The following is a 24,652-nucleotide window of genomic DNA, read 5'->3' on the forward strand; positions in this document are numbered from 1 at the left end:
ACTTGTGGTGCATGTGACCCTGGTCTCGCCATCTATCTTCCGTGGCTGCCTATCCCCATCCAGAGGCCTGTCCATCGGTCACAGCCCACACAGCCCCCCAAAACAGACATGCCAAATCACTCACACGGACGCCTGTGCTCCAACATGGCGCTCTGCACTGCACACACCCACTTCTGCTGTCCATCACCGCCATATACATACAGTGCAATAACACATCAAGGTCATGACGTATATACAGTAACTTCCGAAAAGAACCAAACTAAACACCTGGAAGGAAGTGAAGAAAATAAAGTTACCTCAGTTGGTTATGGATTCAAACAAAACTGATTTCACAAGCATATTTATTTTTTACTCAAAAACAGACGCAAGATATCCAATTTCACAATAAAAAAAACAATCAAGCCTGCTTTCAAGTCATCTTCCATCTACAAAACATTTGGGAATTTATACATGTAAAAAAATAAACAAAGACATTGATGAGGGGAACACCTCGGCAGTATTATTCATTGCGCTGATGACGAGAGGTGTCAGAGATGTTGCTATCCCGCCAGCCCCTACAACTGTAGATGCAATCCTATCATAATAACAGTCCCTCCTACAAGGAGAGCACGGGTGGCCAAAGTCTTAAAAGGAGATTGCAGGGTCTGTTGGGTTCCATATCATTGATTAACTTAAGTCATTGATGGGGGTAAGTGACTGCACCTGGTTAACACAGTCCACATAAATCACCAATATGAAAGCAGGAAACAAAACTGGCAGACTCCACTTCCCTCTGTGACAATGTCCACCCACCTCAGTGGGGTTTATAGCCCCCATACAGTGTGGTGATGTTGGTTGTGGTGCTGGTGGTGGAGGGTAGCACTCCGGTCGTTGTCTCCCCGTCTCCTGACACCTCACATGGGGTAGTTGAGCACCACGTCCTGCTTGGCCAGCTCCAACAACATAGGGTCGTCAAAGAACTTGCTGATGCTCACATCCTCACTCAGACCCTGCATGGAAACCAGGGAGTCGGTCAGTCACATGGTCGTGATGTGCAGGGTCAATAGTACATACTTAAGGCACACCTCCCCTCACAGACATGGTGAAGGGGGGGGGGGGGTAGTGTACATACGTACCTTGCGCCGGCGGGTCTTGATCATGAACTCTCTTGCCAGGTGAGGGGCAGGCTGGGGCTCCAGCGGCCTGATCACAATGCTCTTGTCCAGGGGGTCACCAGGGACAATCTGGGGGGAGAGGAGAAACAGTGATCATGAGAGGGTTGAAAATTTAAAAAAAAGGGGAATGAGTGCAAAGGACAATATGGTCAGTTTGAGAAATTCCCCATCTAGTCTTCGGCTTCACACGATCCACACTAGATGTACAGAAGCTGAAACCTGAGCAGAGGCCTCCTATAATAGAGTCACCACCACTAAACCTTTCACCACTCAAACGCGTGATCTGTTCTCTGCTAGTCAGCTGGCGTTCTCCATGTCACTGAGTCAGGGGGATGTCCGTCACACTCTTCATCGCTGCAACGTTAGCACATCTAGTTCGGAGTCTAATGGCGTTTTAAAATGATTACTTAAACCCATCATCTTCACGGGCACCTCAATCCTGTTTTCATGCCTATTGGAAGGGGGGGGGGGGGGGGGCAAGGGGGGGTGAATCTCTTGGCCCCAAATCAGGCAAGGGGCTGTTTCGCCAACTCTGCAATCTCTCACTCCCTCCTCCGTGTGGGGCTGCGTTCCAATCCCAAAATGGCACCATATTCCCTATTTAGCCCTATGGGTCCTGGTCAATATTAGTGCACTAGCCTAAATAGTGAATAGGGTGCCCATTTTGGACAAATCCTAGGATTGTGCTGTAACAAAACCCCAGGCCTGCGGGGGAAAGATTGAACAGGGGGGGAAAAAAAAATATCAATGGAGCGTCTGCAGCCCAATGAACAGATGGAGCAGGGCCGCTAAACGCCATCACACCACACTGTTTCTCCACAAACGGGGAGGGGGTGATGGTCACGCTACGGAGAGGAATCACCCCCGTTTCAGTTTTACAGAAGAGGGGAGACTAGAGGAGAGACTAGAAGTAGGCTGGGGTAAATGAGGGCGACGGGAGCAAATATATTTTTGCTGACACAGCCAAAGAGGAGAAGAGAGAGAGACACACGACACAGGGAGGGAAAGACAGAGACAACTGTAGTGTACACAATAGCTGCTGACTCAACACCCTTCTAGTCAGCATCCAAACCAATTTACTCAGAGTGGCAGGCATGAGCACGAGGTTCGTGACGCTCGCATCATTCTGTCCGAGTGTGTGTGCATGTGTATGTTAACACAGCTGGTGGGCATTAAGAAAGAGGCCACACATGTCTGTGTGTGTGTGTGTGTGTGTGTGTGTGTCTGGCCGTTTGATCCCACCTGCCAGTGGTGGAAGACGGACAGGGAGAAGGCCTGTCCCTGTGTGTGTGTTCTCAGGTCAGTCTCGAAGCCAAACGAGTCGATGGCTGGGATGAAGGCCTTGATGGTGTAGAGGGGAGACCCGGGGATGGGGGCGTCCTGGGTCACATGACCTCTGTAGCACAACACAAAAACACAGCAGATAGAATTGTAACAACGACAACAACAACAAAACCACCACATTTGAGCAATCAGCACAATATTTCCACGTTCAACTTTCCAGATGAAGGTTTAAAAAGGTCAGTCAAGAAGTTATGGGTGGGGTAATTGGGATGGTACAAAGGAGACATCGTTATTTAGTGGTTTGCGGACCTCACCTCCGTCTGGCCAGTACTGTGTACACAGCAGACACACAGTCAGCTGGGGCCTGGACCTCGACAAAGTAATAGGGCTCCATCAACCTGGGGGTGGCCTGCGAGGGACAGGAGAGGGACAGTAATTGGGACAGCCATTAGGAGAACCAGAGGAGAGGAGGGCAGGAGGGAGAGTCAGAGAAGATAGAGGGCAGGGGAGGAAAGAACAGTGGAGAAAGTCAGAGGAGAGAAGCCCGAGAGGCAGGCAATGATGGAGGGATGCAAGGAACCAAAAGCAAAAAGGGGAAAAAAGGAGACATCCTTGAATGAGGGAGGCTATCACACCTCAGTACAAACAAGAGCAAGTCGGAAGAAACCAGCACTTTAAATCAAGGTAATGTAACTCAGGAGAAAAACTGGAGAAAAGGGATAGGAAGCAAGAGAGGGAGCGAGAGTTAATGAAAGATGGAAGGAGAGGGTGAGGGAGGGAGGTAGAGAGAGAGACGATCTCACCATGAGGAAGGCAGAGTACACCACTCTCCTGGCTGTGGGGATGACCTGTCCTCCTCCTCTGTGTAGAGGCTCCTGCGCTATGACCGCATCCAGGATCTTAAACTTCACGTTTCTGATAGCTAGGGAGGGGACATACAGCAGTTAGGTGATTGCGTGAGTGAGTGAGTGATAAAGAGTGGCAAGACACTTACGTTCGTCACACAGAGGCCCCTCCCTGGTGCCCCACTGGAAGCCCTGGATGATGCTGTCCTTAACCGAGCCCAGCAGAGCCTTGTCCACCTGCACACAACGACACACCGTCAACTACCTGGAGACATATGCCTCGTGCCAAGCTACGCACGTCTGAATACAGGTGGACACAAAATTGCCTTCATTACACCCAAGTGTCATAATCAAAGATCAATATGGAGAGATTGATTGTTCTCATTGATCATAATATTTCCTTGTCTTCCAGGTGGCATAACACTAACCCACGACCGATGTTGTTGTGCCCGATGACAGGCCACTCAATGGGTCAATGCCCCCATGATCACACCGGTGTCGACAGAGGGCCAACTCACTGACACATCCATCGATGCATTTTCACACATCTGCTAGACAGCAGTCATCCTAAATCACTGCAACACGCACTCACAATTCACACACAGTCTGTTTACAGTTAGGCCTAGAGACAGACAGGCTGACCCCAAAGTAGCCCAGCATGACCCCAGAGCCCTAGCCTGCCCAACTCACATCAGCCCAGCCTGACCCAAAGACCACCAGCCCTCCACACCACCTCTAGCCCATCCCCAGAGCCCTGGTCTCACCTCAGAAGGCAGGGTGTCATCTACCAGGATGTTAGGCCCGGTGGTGTCAGGCCCAAAGGCCCAGATAGACCTGGCAGCCAGCAGATCCCAGTCATACTTGGTCTGGAAAAACTCTCCCAGCTTCTTCCTGGAACCGTGGATTAAACAACAGGATGGATTAGTGAGTGGTGTCCGTGGGGATGTGGGGTGGGGGTGACAGGAAGAGGAACAGAGGGGACAGAGTTGGTTTCATGGGATGTCAAGTTAAAGTGTGTCACTGCCTTGGCACCGTGGCTCACGTTGGCAATGCCAGGCCCAGATGGGTTCACAGATGAGCCGCACTCAGCGGGCCGGACACTGTACACTTCCAATCACACACACACACACACACAACTGCGGATAGCATAGGCCTAAGGTACGGTAAAGACAGGTGTCTGTTTGGGTTGAGACTCAGAAGGATACAGCAGGTCTCTGTAGAAATAGGTGGTGTGCAGGTGTGTCCCGTACCTGTTCCATGTGATCTGCACCACCTCGTTCTCTATGTCCTCAGCCAGGCCCTTCTCCAGAGGCTCGGCAATCATGGTGATCTTATTCCTGTCAATCAAAACACACAACCACCAATCACACAGGGGCGGCAGGTAGCCTAGTGATTAGAGCATTGGGCCAGTAACCGAAAGGTTGCGAGATCGAATCCCCGAGCTGACAAGGTACAAATCTGTCGTTCTGCCCCTGAACAAGGCAGTTGACCCACTGTTCCTAGGCCGTCATTGTAAATAAGAATTTGTTCTTAACTGACTTGCCTAGTTAAATAAAGGTTAAATAAAATTCAGACAAAACAGCCACAGCTCTCAATCTCCCACCCATCCACACAGCACACGAAACCTCACACCTCAACATGGGACCGAATGCAACATGAAACCTCACACCTCAACAATGGACCATTCCATATGACACCCTATTCCCTATATAGTGCACTACTTTCGACCAGAGCCCTATGGGGTGCCATTTGGGACGCAACCAGTCTACACTAGTCGTTTAGTGTACTGTAGGCTAGGTCACTGGTGACCCATGGGAGATGGGGAATGCTTACTTCTTGTTCGGCGTCTCGGCAAAGCACTTGAGAGACGACGTCTCCACTACCGTCTCACAGAAGGTCACCACGGGGTCAGCCACCTGGGAGAAAGAGGGAAACATTCAGTACTGGAAAACTAATCAAGGAATAACACCAGACATGAAGGGTATTTTGTTTAAGATGTTACAATTCCGATACAGGAAGATTAGTTTGTTGTTCCAATTGGGTGAAGGGACATGTGAGAGAGCCAGAACTGACCTTGATGTCGATCTCAGAGTACATTTTCCGCAGGTCGTGCATGACACAGTCCAGGTAGAGTTCCCCAGTACCCAGGATAACATGTTCCCCTGACTCCTCCACCTTGGTGGTGAGGGAGGGGTAGCTCTTATTGACCTTCCGCAGTCCGTCCAACATCTTGGGCAGCTCTGACGGGTTGACTGGTTCCACAGCGATCTTGATAACCGACGCCGTGTTGAACTTGAGCGGCCGGAAGATCTGGGCTTCCTCGTTCCCTCTGGGCTCGGTGATGGTGGCTGTCTTGACGATGGGCTGGTCACAGCCCTCAATGAGAACCCAGTTGCCAGCAGGCACACGGTTCACCTCTATCTGGTACCTGTGGTTTAGAATGTGAAGGGGGTAAATGACAGACAACTTCTCATACTGAACACTTAGGGGGTTAGGATACGCAAAAAAAACATGCTGTATAATACACACATGTACATGTGAGATAGGACAAATATAAGTGTAACAGTATAGCTTCCGTCCCTCTCCTCGCCCCTACCTGGGCTCGAACCAGGGACCCTCTGCACACAACAACTGACACCCACGAAGCATCGTTACCCATCGCTCTACAAAAGCCGCGGCCCTTGCAGAGCAAGGAGAACAACTGCTTCAAGGTCTCAGAGCGAGTGACGTCACAGATTGAAACGCTAGTGCGCTAACTAGCTAGCCATTTCACATCGGTTACAGAAGCACCCACCAAATCATGATGGTCATTATTATATTGAGGACCAGAGACTAGGGAGGAAACACAGAGGGGTTAGACTAATGAATACATAACCGTCAACTTGTTATAATGAACACTCTCATTCTTCGCCCAAAATGGCCCCCTATTCCCTATATAGCGCATTACTTTTGACCAGGGCCCATAAAGCTCTCGTCCTAATTTGAGCACCATGTACGGAAGAGTGTGCCATTTGGGACGGAGGTCAAGTGATGTGTCCGCGAGGTGGCATATTAACAATGCCTGTCCTTACCTGGCGACGTTGATCCAGAGGCGTCCCACCGTGCAGACCTGCGAGTCCTCCTCGTCCTCAAGAGTGTAGTTCTCGCCCAGCACCTTGACTGGCTGGCCCGCCTGGATGGTACCACTCAGCACCCGGCCGAACGCGTGGAACTGCACCCCGTCCTCAGTACTGTACATCTTAGTGGTGTGGCACATCAGAGGACCCTGGTGGGAGGAGGGGAAAGAGAACGGGCAATAGAGAAGGGATACAGGGAGAGAGGAAATAAATAAACTTAGTTATTAACCTTTTCTAACAGAATTCAAAAGCAACTATTGTTACATCTCAAGCCTCTCCCTTCATTATTGGCTAGAGGATCTCTGAAGGGCATTTGGAATGTTTGTGATCGATTTTTTTTTAACAACTCACTTCAATCCCAGTCAATTCCAAATCACCCGCTTGCTTAATTGCGATTCCAATTGCAATGAGGCTATTGATTAACACTGAAAACAGATTCCCCCTACTATAAACCAACTACCATCCGTCTCTCTCTTGCCTCTTCTCACCCCCAGCCCCAGGGCCTGTTTCCCCCCACTCCGTCACACTCACATCAGGGTCACATTCTGCCATGGCCTCCCCCAGGTCTGAGTCCAGTCCTCCAGTGTAGCTGTGCTCTATCTTGTTCTTGGCACCCCCCTGTGGTGAGGGGATGTGCTGCACGCACATGTCCACAAAGCCTGCAGGAGGGAGGTCATGCTCGGCATCACAATAATATTCTTGTCACACTCACCAGAAACATAACATTGAGTGCAATTACACCACTGATTATCCAAGAGTGTAGGTGGATACACTGGCCAGAGCACACAGAGGGTGAGCGATAACCACGTACAGTGAGTCATTGTGTACGCAAACTAAGAGCCTATAATGAGAATGCGTACAATAGAATTAGGCCTTGCTAAAGACAGGAGATAAACATGGCTCAACTGTAAACGACCTCTGTGAATAAGATTAAACACGATACAGTTATTGGCGGTAGATGAGGCAGTAGAGGTCAAAGAGGAAACGGGGGAGGCGGATGGCGTACGTACCAGTGAACTCTCCGAAGAAGCGCTTACAGACCAGCCTGAGTAGAGGTCTGATGTTGAGCTTCAGCTCCTCTTTGACCAGGTGGATCCCCAACTCATCCAGCACCCGAGGCAGAGACGTGTCACAGTCACCCACCACCTGGGAGGGAAAGAGAGAGAAGGGGGAAGTTTACTTTTCAGACATGCTAGCGCTACTTAAAGACTTCTATGGAATGGGGTGGTCATCTGGGTCAAGTCATGGAGTCCAAACAAGAAAATGTGACGGCATCTCCCATGAATGGCCACAACAACACTTTTCAATTCATGGCGCTCCTATTGAGTTCATAAGCGGATGCGTTTCGCCCGGGCCTTTCTCAAAGGGCGCTTTCTGTGACAAAGACCGATCGAGGTCGCAATGAGTCAGCTTTTAAGAGCACCGTGAACTGAAAAAACTGTTGCGGTCTTTTATGGGAGACGCAATTTTCTTTTTTGTACTCACAGGGATAGTGTTTGAGGGAACAGACATGTCTACACTAAAGAAATCATCTGTGCATGTAGTAGGGTTGCACATTTTGGGGAAAATTCAGGTGGAAACTTTCTGCGGGAATTCATGGAAATATATGCAAATTAATATTAATACCATTTAAATGTAGATGTTTTTTGCATTGGATATATTTACCATATCATATGGAGACAGATACATAAACATTTGACCTTATCATAAGTAGACATCATTTCAAATTATTAAATCCTTCCAATAGAAATAAAACAAACAATTTAGTTATGAATTGAACTTTAATTAATGAGTTGACTCTTTACATGGGATGATTTCACTGAACAACAAAAGGGAATATTGAATGATCCATCGCATCTCCCAAAAACGTTTTCAACATACATCTGTAAAATGATCCCAAACAAGGACCATCAACTCTGAGGCGGTTGATGTTGGTGGGATGATTAGGCAACAGGGGAAAGAGCCTAAGATCCACAAAGTCCCTTCCACCAGGTGGCTGATGAGACATGTTGGCACGCCTGCTATATTGCATCTCCATCCCAAAGCCCTTGCTTGGAAGTGTACTTCACCAGACTGCCAAGAACCTTGCCCTCATCCAGGCCAATGTGGTGAGACATGGTACTGATGACACCATAGGCCTTGTTGATCTCTGCACCAGACAGGATGCTCTTGCCAGCATACTTGGGGTCCAACATGTACGCTGCGGCGTGTATGGGCTTCAGGCAGAAGTCTTCATGCTTTTTGATGTATTTCAGATCTGCAGTTTCCTCTGCTTGGAGCAACAGTGAAGTGGGCAGGGCAGTACGTATTAATTATCTTACATCTGTAAGCAGAGTCTGAACACCAGTCAGGATGGCATTGTCTCCCTCAATCTGTGCAATGGCTACTGCTATAGGTTTCAGGAGTTTCAGGCTGCTCTCCCAAAATACATCATCCAGGAGGATCCTCTTGATGGGGGTGTCCATACCGGCCGACTCCAAGAAATGGCTATATCACAGAGACTCCTTGCCCTCCAGGAGACTGCCAAACATGATGACAACACCACCCCAACGGGTGTTGCTGGGCAGCTTCAATGTGGTGCTCTTATTCTTCTCACTTTGCTTGGAGGTAGATTGCTGCTATAACTTGATGACCCTTCACATACCTAACAATTTCCTTGGCTCTCTTGTAGAGTGTTTTTCAGTGCCATGATGTCCTTGAGCAGATTCAATGCATGAGCAGCACAGCCAATGGGTGTGCTGTGAGTAGATAAAACATGTCTGGTTGGAGGGGTGTATGCTGGGCAAAGAACATTCAGAAATCTCTTCCAATACACATTGCCTGTGATCATCAGAGGTGAACCAGTTGCATACACAGCTCGAGCAAGACATTCATCAGCATTTCTCTGACTACGTTCCTCCATTGAGTCAAAAAAACGTTTGATTCCAGGAGGACCATGAGCTGTTACTATCGATAAGGTGTCTGATTCATCATGTTCACATCAAATAGAAGTAGAGGGACTTTTGTCAGAGGTTACTTGTGAGCTCCTGAGGGAACTTTATGCACTTGGCCAGATGATTCTGCATCTTTGTTACATTATTCACATATGATTTGGCACAGCTTGCAAATGTGCACAGCTTTTCCTTCTACATTAGCTGCAGGGAAATGTCTCCACACATTAGATAATGCCTGTGGCATTTTCCTGTAAAGATTAGAAAAAAGGAGTAAAAAAAAATATATATATATATATATATATATATATATATATATATATATATACACACACACACAATTCCATGTACAGATAAATAGTTAAGAAGTTAGGTTAAACAACTCCTTTGTAAGATAAACGTTTTAAAATGAAACATGTATGGAAACATGTAAGGTGAATTAACACTCAGTTAGCACCCACACGGTAGCATGAACTAACTAGCAGAAATTGTTATCAAGTTAGAAATGATTTAAACACACTTTGCTGTAGGCTACTATTTACATGTTAACAAAAAATTATGTATGTGATATAAAATGTATTCACCCCACCCAGTATTGTAATCAAAACTTACCAGAAAGCATGTAGTCCTTGGCTCACACAGTGTAGTAGTGTGGCCTCAATAGCATCTCATTAGTGTGCAAGATCTTGAGAATCAGCTGTACATGTGATGGAAGACTGCACCGTGCATGCAGAGGGTTGCAATTCCATTGAAAAAAATATGCTACAAGACCTAGAATTGCCTGATGTGTATCCCACAAAAAAAAGATTCACTGTTATAAGTAAATATTTTGCTGAATTAAACCATGGAAAATCTCCGAAAATTTCCCAGAAAGTGTCCGACCCTTTGCAACCCTAGCATGTAGCGTATAAGATTTGTTTCCTAGGAGATGATTGCATTAGAGGGGTCTTACCTGAGATAGGATCTTGTACAGAGGCTCCAACACAAACTCCACAAAGCTACGCTGGGAGTTACTGGTGGGGGCTTTCTTAGTGAACCTGCGCCTGAGGAGAGAAGACAAAACAGGGTTATTGTTGTGCATTACAGACAAAAAGTCTAAATGACACTAAATGAAAACCACTTACGTTTTGGGGTTGAAATAAATGTCTCCCCACAGCCTCTTGGCAAACTCTGTGTAGTTGATGTCACCTGCAAACCCAGAGAGAAGGGTAAATAGTTATTCGTTAAAAATTAAAAGTTAAAACTAGGGATGCACGATATATCGGTGGACATATCAGAATCGGACAATATTAGCTAAAAATGCCAACATCGATATCGGCCTGATGTCTAGTTTAACGCCGATGTTAAAAACCAGTGTCAAAGCTGCCGTACATACCTACAGTTGAAGTCAGAAGTTTACATACACCTTAGCCAAATACATTTAAACTCCGTTTTTCACCATTTCTGACATTTAATCCTGGTAATAATTCCCTGTCTTAGGTCAGTTAGGATCAACACTTTGTTTTAAGAATGTGAAATGTCAGAATAATAGTAGAGAGAATTATTTATTTCAGCTTTAATTTCTATCACCACATTGCCAGTGGGTCAGAAGTTAACATACACTCAATTAGAATTTTGTAGCATTGCCTTTAAATTGTTTAACTTGGGTCAAACGTTTTGGGTAGCCTTCCACAAGCTTCCCACAATAAGTTGGGTGAATTGTGGCCCATTTCTCCTGACAGAGCTGGTGTAACTGAGTCAGATTTGTAGGCCTCCTTGCTTGCACATGCTTTTTCAGTTCTGCCGACAAATATTCTATGGGATTGAGGTCAGGGCGTTGTGATGGCCACTCCAATACCTTGACTTTGTTATCCTTAAGCCATTTTGCCACAACTTTGGAAGTATGCTTGGGGTCATTGTCCATTTGGAAGACCCATTTGCAACCAAGCTTTAACTTCCTGAGTGATATCTTGAGATGTTGCTTCAATATATCCACATAAATTTCCTCCCTCATGATACCATTTATTTTGTGAAGTGCACCAGTCCCCCCAGCAGCAAAGCACCCCCACAACATGATGCTGCCACCCCCGGGCTTCACGGTTGGGATGGTGTTCTTCGGCTTGCAAATCTCCCCCTTTTACCTCCAAACATAACGACATAAGACAGAATGCATCTCCTTCCTGAGTGGTATGACGGCTGCGTGGTCCCATGGTGTTTATACTTGCGTACTATTGTTTGTAAAGATGAACGTGGTACATTCAGGCGTTTGGAATTTGTCCCAAGGATGAACCAGACTTGTGGAGGTCTACACATTTTTTTCTGAGGTTTTGGCTGATTTCTTTTGATTTTCCCATTATGTCAAGCAATGAGGAACTTAGTTTGAAGGGAGGCCTTGAAATAAATCCACAGGTACACCTCCAATTGACTCAAATTATGTCAATTAACCTATCAGAAGCTTCTAAAGCTATGACATAATTTTCTGTCAATTTCCTAGCTGTTTAAAAGGCACAGTCAACTTAGTGTATGTAAACTTCTGACCCACTGGAATTGTGATACAGTGAATTATAAGTGAAATAATCTGTCTGTAAACAATTGTTGGAAAAATGAATTGTGTCATGCACAAAGTAGATGTCCTAACCGACTTGTCAAAACTATAGTTTGTTAACAAGAAATGTGTGGAGTGGTTGAAAAACGAGTTAATAACTCCAAAGTGTATGTAAACTATCGACTTCAACTGTATATAACGTAGGTACATAACGTAATGACGACCACGTAAAATTTTGCACTACACTTGCGACACAGAATTCCTAACCTAGCCCACAATGTCTGCCCATAATGGAATTCATTGCCCTTGACAATCAACCGTTCTCTGTCGTAGGTGAAGCTGGCTTGCGCTGACTGGTCGAGCACCGGTACACACTACCAAGTGCGCTATTTTTCAGATGTTTCCCTTCCGGAGTTACACAGTAGTACTGCTATTAGCTTCACGACATACATACTATGGAATGCCGTTTGGGTCTTTGCGTGTCAAAACAGATAAAGTAAGCACTGTCAAAGCTGTATCAAAAAGTATGCAAACAAGCAAACACTAGCCACGTACGATGTGTTTTACAATACCGCGTTGGTAATAGAGCATAATTTGTTTGACCGCAATTTCTGGTGTAGCTAGCTTTAGCTTGGTACCTAGCTAGCACCAATACAACCAGCCTGAAAACAATGACCAGCAGAAACTGCAGTCATTTTCATTATTCTTAGCAATGATTTAGGAATCCTTGTGAGGAAATATTAGCTAGGATGCCACTTGTTGTTCACCTACTGAAATTGAATTTCAGTTAACTAGCCAGCTACTTATAACGTTAGCTTTGGGCAACAGGGTTAAGTAGCCAGCTAGCTTCATCTGGCTAGTGAGGCTCGACCAGACCGGGTTGTGTTGTGAAGCTAGCCACAATAAGGATTAGGCATAATAGTGGAATTTACGGTTTGCCTTCAAAATAAAAAGTATATCATTGACAGTGACACAAATGAATACAAATAGTACAATTATGCCATACTTTTATTTTCAATGCTAAATGCAAAGTCCACTATTGTGGCTAATCCTTAATGTGGCTAGCTTCACATACAGTGGGGCAAAAAAGTATTTAGTCAGCCACCAATTGTGCAAGTTCTCCCACTTAAAAAAGATGAGGCCTGTAATTTTCATCATAGGTACACTTCAACTAAGACAGACAAAATGAGAAAGAAAATCCAGAAAATCACATTGTAGGATTTTTTATTAATTTATTTGCAAATTATGGTGGAAAATAAGTATTTGGTCACCTACAAACAAGCAAGATTTCTGGCTCTCACAGACCTGTAACTTCTTCTTTAACAGACTCCTCTGTCCTCCACTCGTTACTTGTATTAATGGCACCTGTTTGAACTTGTTATCAGTATAAAAGACACCTGTCCACAACCTCAAACAGTCACACTCCAAACTCCACTATGGCCAAGACCAAAGAGCTGTCAAAGGACACCAGAAACAAAATTGTAGACCTGCACCAGACTGGGAAGACTGAATCTGCAATAGGTAAGCAGCTTGGTTTGGAGAAATCAACTGTGGGAGCAATTATTAGGAAATGGAAGACATACAAGACCACTGATAATCTCCCTCGATCTGGGGCTCCACGCAAGATCTCCCTCCGTGGGGTCAAAATGATCACAAGAACGGTGAGCAAAAATCCCAGAACCACACGGGGGGACCTAGTGAATGACCTGCAGAGAGCTGGGACCAAAGTAACAAAGCCTACCATCAGTAACACACTACGCTGCCAGGGACTCAAATCCTGCAGTGCCAGACGTGTCCCCCTGCTTAAGCCAGTACATGTCCAGGCCCGTCTGAAGTTTGCTAGAGAGCATTTGGATGATCCAGAAGAAGATTGGGAGAATGTCATATGGTCAGATGAAACCAAAATAGAACTTTTTGGTAAAAACTCAACTCGTCGTGTTTGGAGGACAAAGAATGCTGAGTTGCATCCAAAGCACACCATACCTACTGTGAAGCATGGGGGTGGAAACATCATGCTTTGGGGCTGTTTTTCTGCAAAGGGACCAGGACGACTGATCCGTGTAAAGGAAAGAATGAATGGGGCCATGTATCGTGAGATTTTGAGTGAAAACCTCCTTCCATCAGCAAGGGCATTGAAGATGAAACGTGGCTGGGTCTTTCAGCATGACAATGATCTCAAACACACCGCCCGGGCAACGAAGGAGTGGCTTCGTAAGAAGCATTTCAAGGTCCTGGAGTGGCCTAGCCAGTCTCCAGATCTCAACCTCATTGAAAATCTTTGGAGAGAGTTGAAAGTCCGTGTTGCCCAGCAACAGCCCCAAAACATCACTGCTCTAGAGGAGATCTGCATGGAGGAATGGGCCAAAATACCAGCAACAGTGGGTGAAAACCTTGTGAAGACTTACAGAAAACGTTTGACCTCTGTCATTGCCAACAAAGGGTATATAACAAAGTATTGAGATAAACTTTTGTTATTGACCAAATAGTTATTTTCCACCATCATTTTTCCTCATTTTGTCTGTCATAGTTGAAGTGTACCTATGATGAAAATTACAGGCCTCTCATCTTTTTAAGTGGGAGAACTTGCACAATTGGTGGCTGACTAAATACTTTTTTGCCCCACTGTAGATGGGTCCGACCACCATTAATCAAATAAGACTGTCTTATAAATTAGGGTTGTTTTAGATGACACCTAGCTAACAATAGCTACTGAAACAGATGTCGTGTTCCTATGTTTCTGGGGAAGAACATTGTTTGCATCCATGAGCTATCTTTTTTATTTTATGACCAGCACTGTAGGTGCGCAAGACATCTTTTTAGACACGCAAAGACCCAAACGGCATACCATAGAAATCCTGGTTGAGAATGAAACGACTGAAGAAATGAACAACGAAACAGCACAGCAAGTAAGTGAAAGAAATAGGTTTTGATTATGTTTCACTGGTAACGGGGACATATGTAAACGCCAACAAAATAATTGTTTGGTCGGTGTGGTGTGTGTGTAACCTTGATTTAACTAGGAAAGTCGGGTAAAAACAAATTCTTATTTACAATGAGGGTCGTCTCACCGTAGGTGTCGGAGTAGATCTTGGCGAATGAGCCCAGGGTGAAGCAAACACAGTACTGAGAGCTGGCGAAACACACGTTCCCCAGGAGAGGAGACACCACCAGGTTCTCGTCTGTAGAGTAGGTGCTGAGGGAAAGGGAAGAGCGGAGCCACAGTCAATGACACACACTGGACACTATAATACAACAGGCTAATCTCAATGCTAGTAGTTTTCACATTCATGGTTTCACTCTGCAATGGAATCTTCTTTACAAATGCTCTGTTTGCTACTCGTAGTAATCTCATCTGAAAAAAGTTATATTTCCTTTCCTCCACACCCCTGTGTCAACCCGTAGCCATGGTTACCAGGCCCTCCCCACGTCAGTACCTGAGCATGGCGTTGACCTCGTCCACTATGTGGCGTAGTTTGTAGTAGGCGTCTGTAGGGGGCAGCTTGAGCTCCACGATGAGGCGGTCCACCTTATTGATGCAGATGGTGATGGCCAGACGCTCCTGGACTGCGTGCTTGATCAGACGCTCTGTGTTTAACATCACCTAAAGACACACAGAGGGGCAGAGAGGCCTGGGTTAGGGGAGAAATGGTACAGTTGACTTTCTGGGGCCAGGCCTCAGAGGTGGAAACACAAAAGCCTGCGTCTTTAGGCCAAACACCGAAGCAAAGTCTGATAAGAGAAGTGAGACAAGATAGTGAATCTCTCTGAGGTGAGTGGGGATTTGAGCTAAAAAAAGAAAAAGTAAGAGCACCCACCCCTTCTGCTGCGTCGATGAAAAGCACGATGCCGTCGGAGAGTCGGATGCCTGATGTCACCTCATCCGAAAAGTTGACGTGGCCTGCAGGGATGACAAAGGGTATGAGGTCCCGCTCTGCCTTTCTAAAGCAGCCAACCCAACATCACACACAGTGAGGCGGTAAATTATATCAATCAACCGCCCTTGATTACTCTTTTAATCTCCCCTACGTTTCCTAGGAACACAAGCATTTCGCTACACCCGTAATAACATCTGCTAAATATGTGTATGTGACCAATAACATTGGATTTTATGTTGATTTGCATACCTGGTGTGTCCATGATGTTGAAGAGGAAGGATTTGCCTCTGGAGTCTGGAAGAACCATTGTGACAGGGGTGCTCTTGATACCAACCCCTCGCTGTGGAGGCACCAAATAGGAGTCAGCACAACGCACTTATATGGGAGATAAACAATTCTGCAAGAACTTGTCATAGCTCTGAATACAATAAAAACTTACCTCCTGTTCAGTGAACAGGATATCTGTGTAACGGAGCTGAAATACCAAGGAAAAATGCAGTGAATTAATGGCTGATTTACAGTACACACAGAGCATTTCAGATTCAAATCAAATGTTATTTGTCACACACACATGTTTAGCAGGTGTTATTGCGGGGGTAGCGAAATGCTTGTGCTTCTAGTTCCGACAGTGAAGCAATATCTAAAAAGTAATATCTAACAATTTCACAACAAATACCTAATACACACAAATCTAAGTAAAGGAATTAAGAATATATAAATATATGGACAGGCAATGTCAGAGCGACAGACAGATTCAGTAGATAGTATAGAATACAGTATATACATATGAGATGAGTAATGCAAGATATGTAAACATTATTAAAGTGACATTATTTAAAGTGACTAGTGTTCCATTTATTAAAGTGGCCAATGATTTCAAGTCTCTGTATGTAGGCTGCAGCCTCTCTGATTATAGGATTTCTCCAAATTAGGATGAAAGGTGAGCAGCAAGTTTGGGGCAGTTTAGTCAAGCTGAGGCGTAAACTCACATCCATGTCATCTCTCTTCCTGATCTCTGGGTGTGTCTGTTCAATCAGGCAGTCCACGAAACACGTCTGCACACAATAAACAAATCCATTAAATCACAAGAATGCCAACAGTCTAGTTACTAACATCCATGATTTAGCCAGGTCTGGCTCTAAAGCAGGTCAATTGCTGAGTTTTTAACCTTGCCGTGGTGCAGGTGGCCACACAGGGTGACATTACGGATCAGCTCGGGACTGTCCATTAGGTCAGCCAGGAACCTGCAGAAGAGGAGAGGTAGGGGTTAAACATGGACCTTTGGTGAGTATAGACAGAGACAGACAGACACAGGTCTAGTTTACAACAGTCAAACTTGTGAATGGTCAATTACATACTCCATGTCATAAACAGTGGAAGGTAGCTCCTGTTCCATCAGAGTGAACTGCTTGTTCCTTACAGGCTTGATGATGGGTTCTGATGGGGATGGAGAGAAAATGGGAATAAGTTTAATACTATCATATCTGAATTAATGCATATATGTGCTTGTGTATAAGTGAAACTGTGTTTGTGTGTGTGGTGTCTGACCTGTGAGGGGCTGTGCGTCCTCTTCCTGGACTAAAGTTTCCACCTCCGGCCCGTACACTTCCTCTGCTGTAGGATAGTATTTCTTATCCTCGTGCAGAACTACCTCCATTCCTGGGACATCTTCATCAGCATCAGCCGGCTCATCATCCTCATCCTCATCAGCCTTCACAAAGCAGAAAGGGACACAAGCATGTCATGAAATGACCAGACATTATAAACAACCCTACTTCATTTTTGTTAGAATGCGTTGTAATGTGCATTAACGTCTATCGTCTATGCTCTCTGTTGATTTCAGTAAACAAACCTCATCCGCATCTCTGTCGTCTGTCTCCAGATCATCATCCTCGTCAGAGTCTAGTTCTGGACCAATGTAGTTCCCAAACTCGTCATACAGATCCGTCTCCATTGTGAAAGGGACTGAGTAAGAGGAAAACATAATGGATTAGCATTAAAACTGCATCACACCCACGCACATGATTTAGCCTTCTGCAAAGTGTACCTTCTACAAACCAATGAATGTTGTCTACTTTAACTCTGCAATTAGTTAGCTGTGTTACTGGTTCAGATGTTCATGTATAACGTTTCAGATGCGCGCACACACACACACACACACACACACACACACACACACACACACACACACACACACACGTACGCACGCTAGATACTACATGCATTGGCGAGTAACTTGAGAAAATCACGAAAAGAAACCCATCAAACTCACACCTCAAAGACAATGGTTCACTTTAAAAAGGCCTGAAATGTGCAACTTTGTAATACAGATATTTAGTAGCTACAGTAATCTCTTAGCTAGCTAGTTAGCAGATAGCAGTTATATAGGGAATGAATGGCATCCCTAACCAACGGACAGGCTGTGTTGCGTTTGATGATGTTTCGATTTTCTACAATAAAGTAGCAAGCTTGTTCTGGAGAATATATCAGCACAAAAACACATAACGTTACCTTGATGTGCAAAAAGAGCGGTAGTTTCAAATTTGTATCACTATTTTCCTAATTATTTGAACTATTCACAATGTTTTCTCTTCTGTTTCCAAACCATGCACATGTAGGACCCCTCAATGCAAACGGACGTCGAGCGTAGGTGATGCACAAATGTAGACTATCTTCATATTGCCTGATTGTATATTTTTATTAAAGTACAATGCATTAAAAATAATGATATTCAAATAATATATCTCTGGTTATTTGTTTTATGAAATGTATATAACATGTACAGTCCACAGATATTGTATTTGCTAATATATTTGGAAGAAAATGTTCACGCGCGCGAAGTCTCTTGCCTGGGCTATATTTTTTTGTACAGGCGCATATTTTACATGAACGACAAGCGAGATAACTCAGGATAGATATTTGGTACTGAAAGTCAATGTTTGCGTTAGATGGATTTGTAGGTTTGTTATAAAGGCCTAGTGCACTCAAAATGTTGTTTTCTGTATTTTGTGTCATATTGTACAACAGCTAATGAAACTAACATTGTAAAAACTATTTTAGCAGTACAAAAGATTTGATCAGCAGGTACTAGTTTCCAAACAATTTGAGACAGATTTTCATGCACATATTTTAAAATCTGCATAAAACAATATGAGCATTTTCCCACCAGAAATGTGTTTCTACCAAACTGACTTTTTGTGGATAAAAGGCTGTGCCTGATGACATACTGCACATAAAAAAAATGCTTAAATTCACATGTACCGAATGAAAAATACAAGTTAAATGGGTTTCCATCGCATTTTCAACTTTACTGATGGTTTTGTTACAAAAACTGTTTCTTTATATAGCAAATATGTCCACTATGGTCTTGGTACAAGCACTCTAGCCAACAGCTTGCAGATACAGTGAAGGTAGGCTACCTACATTATGAGATTATTATTATAAGAGTGATATTATTTGTATTTGTAAAACGGCAGCCCATCATTGATCATATTGTCACAAGAATAAGACCCTTGATATTTATTGTAAAGAAGCATAAAGCTCATCACCTTGCACATTCACCACCCTGTGAAGTTAATCATAACTTATTCATCTTTATTTGATTTATTTTTATTTAACTAGGCAAGTCAATTAAGAACAAATTCCTATTTACAATGACGGCCTACCCCGGCCAAACCTAGACTGATGCTGAGCCAATTGTGTGCCGCCCTATGGGACTCCCAGCCTGTTGTGATTCAGCCTGGAATTGAACCAGGGCCTGTAGTGACGCCTTTAGCACAGAGATGCTGTGCCTTAGACCGCTGCGCCACTCAATCTGTAGCCTAATAAACCGCAAGCTTTCCTGAGTCGTAGTGGGAGGACCACACAACATATCCTCGCGTGACTCCAAGTTGACTTCGATTTGATGGCTATTATATCAATATTTGTACATAAAGGCATTTCCACCGCCATTTCCCGCATAAATCATTTTACCGACACAGAAAGTTCCCACCATGTCGAAATAAAAAAATTGTCTGTCAGCATTTATAAAATTGTACCGGCATTTTATGTTTCCATTAGGCCGGTCGTGAGTTTTTCATACATCAAGTAATTCATCCGCATGAAATGGTTGGATGGAAACATGGTGAATGTTATGCTTCTTCCTAATAGTTGCTGGTTGAAAATACAATCTACACAGGACCATCTAATCAGAAGGTTTTTCGCATGGGTGGAGTTTCAGCTTCACTGGTGACATTCCCAGGCAGTAAATAAGTTAATAGACCAATGACAAAGAGAGTTCCAAACTTGTCTGCCAATAACAGTTAGTTTTCAGTTTTGCCCGCACCACTAAGACCACTCCGGGACATTCTTAGCAAAATGAATGCTTGAGAAATAGGTTTTGGCTATAAAGCTATTTTTGTTTATTTTTGACCATTTTACTGGAAAATCATTACTGTAAGGGTTTTAATTTTTACTCAAATGATTTGACGTTGATATAAAAATGGCTGCATTGGGCCTTTAAGGTGGAGACGACAGTCATATATTTGCCAAATGCAGATGAATTGCAACCATTATCACGATATATAAGTTGTTAAACTAGCTTTCTCTAATAGCCTGCTCTTGGTAAACAGTTTAAGTGGTTACAGTCATTATGTGAAACAAAAACATTGGACTGTTCTTGTTCTCAAAATTCTGTTTAATGTCATAGATATCTTTTAGATAGGCTAGGCCTGCTTATAATACAACCAATGGATAAATCCTCAGGGGCTCAAGCGATGTTGGCACAATTATAATTTTTTTGTTGTTGTGGAAATTGACAATTGTTCATTGATGGTTGCATAGTTCTGGGGTGTCAGATGACTGGCATGAGGAACAAATCTGCCTCTGTAATTCAGTAGGCCTTGTAATATGTCGAACCAAAAGTATGCATTTTATCAGCGATTACACAGAATAGATTCAGAATCTCTTTGGTGTCATGGTGAACTATTTTTCACCCACTTTGGAGACATTATTTAGACCTTTCCTTTATCACATTGGTTTTGGCCTATCTCACAGCTAATTATCCTTCGTGGTCTAATGTTTTGAGAGGGAGGGGTGTGGCATAGGCATGGGTGCGAAACGTATCTAAATCGTGTTCAAGCCTATTGTGCTGCTGCCTTAAGAAACACTGTTTCCAGTGGTACCTATGTGTAGAGAATAACATAGTGGGGTGCAAATACAGTGTGTTAGGATAGGACATTAAAGTACAGACTCGGAAGTTAAGTTCATGGCTTTATATTCCTGCTGGTGGTGGAACAAGTACATGGTACATATTAAAAACAGACATGTATACACAAATAATAATAATAATACATGTTTTAAAATGACAATATTTAGTTATGCCATATGGTACATTACAATTGAACTTATTTTCCCAAACTTTAAAACTGGTCTCCAGTTGCAATCTGTAGGTCTGCCAGTAGATGGCGATGTTGTCACATTACATTTTCCCTGATCAGCCATAAATTCTCTATTTCAAAGAGCACTGTTAACAAGTAAACAACACCATTCATTATTGATAATATAAGATAATAATTACACTGGAATAGCCACCCATTCGTTTAGCATCGACAATGCCATTGTGTGGACTGGAGAGGGCTAGAATCAGAGAACGGGCCACTAACTAACATGATCTGCTGCCCTACTGACCTAGTTTGACTGTTAATAAACCAATAGAGCTCAGTGTCAAAGGAATATAGGTAATGCATCAGTCCTAAATGTATCACTGCAGAACCCCCTATTCAGTCAATGATGTATGTTTGTTCCTCTTCCCTCTCAATCCAGCGTAAGAGGATCAATCCCTGTAAAAGCTTGGTTGACTCAATACTGGCCTGATTGGTAGGGTATCAACTAAGGCATAGGTCTCTGCTTTTATTGGGTTGCTATCTTTCATTGACCTTAAGCCTAGAGTATGAGGAGCTGGACTGAAAGACTACAGTATCTCTAGCTCTATGGCTGAGTCAGAGTAAGACAGATGGACTGAGCGGAAGTGTGACACTGTCTGTCGCAGGCAATATATCAAAGGCCTGTTCAATTGGCATGCTCTATTCTTGAGTGTAGAGTGTTTTTTCATTGATGTGTGTCAGTATGTGGTTTTGTGGGTATTTGATCTGGGAATGTGATTTGTGTATGAGTGTGTATGGGTGTGTGTGTGTGCGTATCTGAGTATTTGCTCATGGGTGTGTGTGAGCAGGTGGTGTACCCCCCCGCCCCCCTAGAGTCATTATTTCTCCTCTGCGTGCTTCCTGAGTCGCTCCACCACATCATCTCCACTGGCCCATGGCACAGTGACAGCCTTGAACTCCCCCGGCCTGGCCTCGTGGATCTCAGTGATCAGCCGGTGCATGGGGTAGTCCCGCCGGGCGAACGCCGTGTCCCGGGGGCCCAGGATCAATGACGGGCAGAAGTCGTTGGCCCCATCGCCCACGTAAAATACCCTCTGGAACGGCCGCCCACGCTCCTGCGTCCGCCTCATCACATAGTCCCTCAAGATCACCTGCTTGCACATGTTCTCCGGGCAGCGCAGGCAGCTGTGAGAGTGGAAGGGGCGCAGCACCAGCCGGCCATCCTTGTCGAAGGTGGCAGGGTTGGTGAAGATCTTGACGAAGAGCTGGCGGGCCCCAACGCGGCGGAGCCAGGATTCGATGAAGAAGGTGTTGGCATCAGACACCAGAACCACCTCAAAGTCCTGCGGGGGGCGGTGGCGGAGGAACTGGAACAGGGCCAACATGCCGGGAGAGGCGGGGATCTTCTCGATGACAGAGCGGATGGCGCTCTCGGGCACGCCCTTCTCTGCCATGTAGGCTAGCACGCGCTGCATGTACTCGTTGTAGTGGCCCGGCCGGTATGTGTCCTTCAGCCAGGCGGGGAGGTTCTGCCCTGGTGCTGCCTGCACCACCACATCATCACTGCTCTCATTCACAATGGTCTCGTCAAAGTCAAAGATGATGAGGAAGCGCCTGTCAGAGGGGGGTGTTGCTGAGTTGGCAGCCATGTTGTTTGTGGAGCGTCTGGAACGTGGGGGGGTAACGTCCTTGCCTGGGGGAGAGCCAAAGCAGTTCATGATTGGCTTTGCCACAACCTCTTACTGAGATGAGTGGCACCAAAATCCCGCTCTTTTGCACCTTTTGTTCTCTCGTTCACGACGAGGCAGGTCGGAAAACACAAGGTAGGGGTTCTGGGAAGAATGTGTCTAATAGGACAGGGAGGAGGAGGATGGAAGCAGAGGAAAAAGTAAAGATTGAAGAGGAAAAGACAAACAAAATACAAACATTTAGAGAATTTCTTTTTTCAATGGACCTGAAATAGAAAGATTATAAGTGGTATGAGAAAGAATCATTTTGCCAATATCAGCGTGGGTTGTATTTCTGCTTGGTAGCCACCCAACATGTGCTTGATGTTTTATAGTATACATTTCTACCCCTGAAACCACATTAAGTCTGAGCAAGTCACAAGTCTTCAGGTCCGAGTCCTTTATAGTCACTGAGTCGTATCACAAGTCACTTGCAGTGCTAAGCTGCCAGGCAACCATTTTTATATGTACTAAATGCAGTTACATTGTTGCACATTGTAAGGATATCTAGATCATTTAGCTCTCTAACATTTGCTGTTGTAGCTAGTGTGTTAAATTACGCAACAAAGATATATTTTCAAAGGCCCTACTGATCGTGTCGAGTCATATCTGGTCCTGGACTAGAGTACTATAATACAGATGGTTTTACCATTTGAAACGTCAAAATGTAAAGTCACATTATTATGTAAGTGGTACAGCTGTGATGTCCTGCACCTGTGCAGCTGCAGAACATTGAAACGTAATAAGACCAAGTAATACACATGATGAGTCAACAGCATGCAAAGTAAACTGATATCTTAAATCAAGACATTTTTTTTTTTACGCCAGCCTGCCTACACGTCATGCGATGCTCTGTTTGAAGCTGCAAGGAATCAGTGAGAAGAACGGAACATACTGTACTGACCTTCAATGTTCCGTGCTGTCAACAGGGGGTTCCTAGAACACTATCAACCAATGCATGGGATCTGTAAAGTGAGGAGGAAAAATAAGGAACGGGAAAACCCTGTAAATAACCCCAAGAGACGGACACTGTTCAATGTTGTAGTTCTCTACAATGCCAGAAAATGTAGCGCGCTCTGCAGCTCTTACTGTAGGCAAATAATGTCATGTAACCATCTTCATACAATATTAGGCTACATACAAATGTATGCAATGAATATAGTACAGTAGCGCATTATATCATGCCATTTCACAGGAATATCAATTACTTAACCTATAAGAATTTGTTCCAAAAACCGAGTAGACTGATGAACATCTAATAGATACATTAGCCTTTATGCAAATGTGTCCTAATCCACGAGTGAACGCGCTGTATTTACGCACTGGAAAACGTCCCGACGGTTAGTTTACTAAATAATTAATCTTATTTGCAGAGCAAAGGACAATAGCAAAAAATGTACCAGTAAGAATGTATGTCCACAAACATGTCCCGACGGCACGGTTGTCCCTCGCAGTATCTCTAAAGGTGCCTATGTTCTTGAATTGGTCACCGGCATGCTGTACTTTGTCCAGTCTCGAACTTGACCATCACTTGGTTATATATAGGTTTGATTGTCGAGGAACAGGGTGCTTTCAGCTCGTTTTATTGGCTGTCAAAACCACTGAGCTTGCTACGATTATGACGTCCTAGGCTACGCAACAACGGGCCATTTGGCGTCCGCCTCCAATATCCTGTGTAAGTGAACCCATAGAGCAGCAGACAGGCTGGAGAGGTTGGTTGATTCTGGTTTGAATATCATTCAGCACAGCCTCCACAGAGAACGTGGGAGAGATTCCGTTTGTTGTGTTCTCTCAATGTATGCATAACAAAACTGCTTAGTGGTATGTACACAAA

At 44.5% G+C, this 24,652-nt stretch overlaps 2 protein-coding genes across 6 annotated transcripts; both read right to left on the minus strand.

Annotated features, from left to right (window-relative positions):
- Positions 1–324: 324 nt before the first annotated feature.
- On the minus strand, positions 325–18,372 carry LOC109893294 (116 kDa U5 small nuclear ribonucleoprotein component-like). Its single transcript, XM_020486458.2, has 26 exons — positions 18,240–18,372; positions 17,581–17,693; positions 17,277–17,439; positions 17,087–17,165; positions 16,897–16,972; positions 16,718–16,783; positions 16,168–16,203; positions 15,978–16,068; positions 15,669–15,751; positions 15,288–15,454; positions 14,922–15,046; positions 10,454–10,517; positions 10,282–10,372; positions 7,410–7,545; positions 6,931–7,058; positions 6,355–6,548; positions 5,357–5,711; positions 5,117–5,199; positions 4,534–4,620; positions 4,048–4,174; positions 3,433–3,520; positions 3,242–3,360; positions 2,753–2,847; positions 2,397–2,550; positions 1,116–1,223; positions 325–989 (listed from the first exon to the last, which is right to left on the minus strand). The coding sequence occupies exons 2-26, from the start codon at positions 17,680–17,682 to the stop codon at positions 894–896; spliced, it is 2,913 nt and encodes a 970-aa protein (XP_020342047.1). The 5' UTR covers positions 17,683–17,693; positions 18,240–18,372; the 3' UTR covers positions 325–893.
- Positions 18,373–20,965: 2,593 nt separating this feature from the next.
- LOC109893295 (probable phosphatase phospho1) lies at positions 20,966–24,566 on the minus strand. Of its 5 annotated transcripts, XM_020486461.2 has the most exons (4): positions 24,219–24,452; positions 23,723–23,783; positions 22,871–22,938; positions 20,966–22,784 (listed from the first exon to the last, which is right to left on the minus strand). In XM_020486461.2, the coding sequence occupies exon 4, from the start codon at positions 22,738–22,740 to the stop codon at positions 21,970–21,972; it is 771 nt and encodes a 256-aa protein (XP_020342050.1). In that variant the 5' UTR covers positions 22,741–22,784; positions 22,871–22,938; positions 23,723–23,783; positions 24,219–24,452; the 3' UTR covers positions 20,966–21,969. The 5 variants fall into 5 exon arrangements, with proteins under 5 accessions (XP_020342050.1, XP_020342049.1, XP_020342051.1 ...); XM_020486460.2 differs by having other exon boundaries at positions 20,966–22,938; positions 24,219–24,566; XM_020486462.2 differs by lacking the exon at positions 22,871–22,938 and having other exon boundaries at positions 24,219–24,450.
- Positions 24,567–24,652: the final 86 nt, after the last annotated feature.

The sequence above is a fragment of the Oncorhynchus kisutch genome, linkage group LG6 (genome assembly GCF_002021735.2).
Source record: "Oncorhynchus kisutch isolate 150728-3 linkage group LG6, Okis_V2, whole genome shotgun sequence".
In the NCBI taxonomy this organism is placed as follows: Eukaryota; Metazoa; Chordata; class Actinopteri; order Salmoniformes; family Salmonidae; genus Oncorhynchus; species Oncorhynchus kisutch.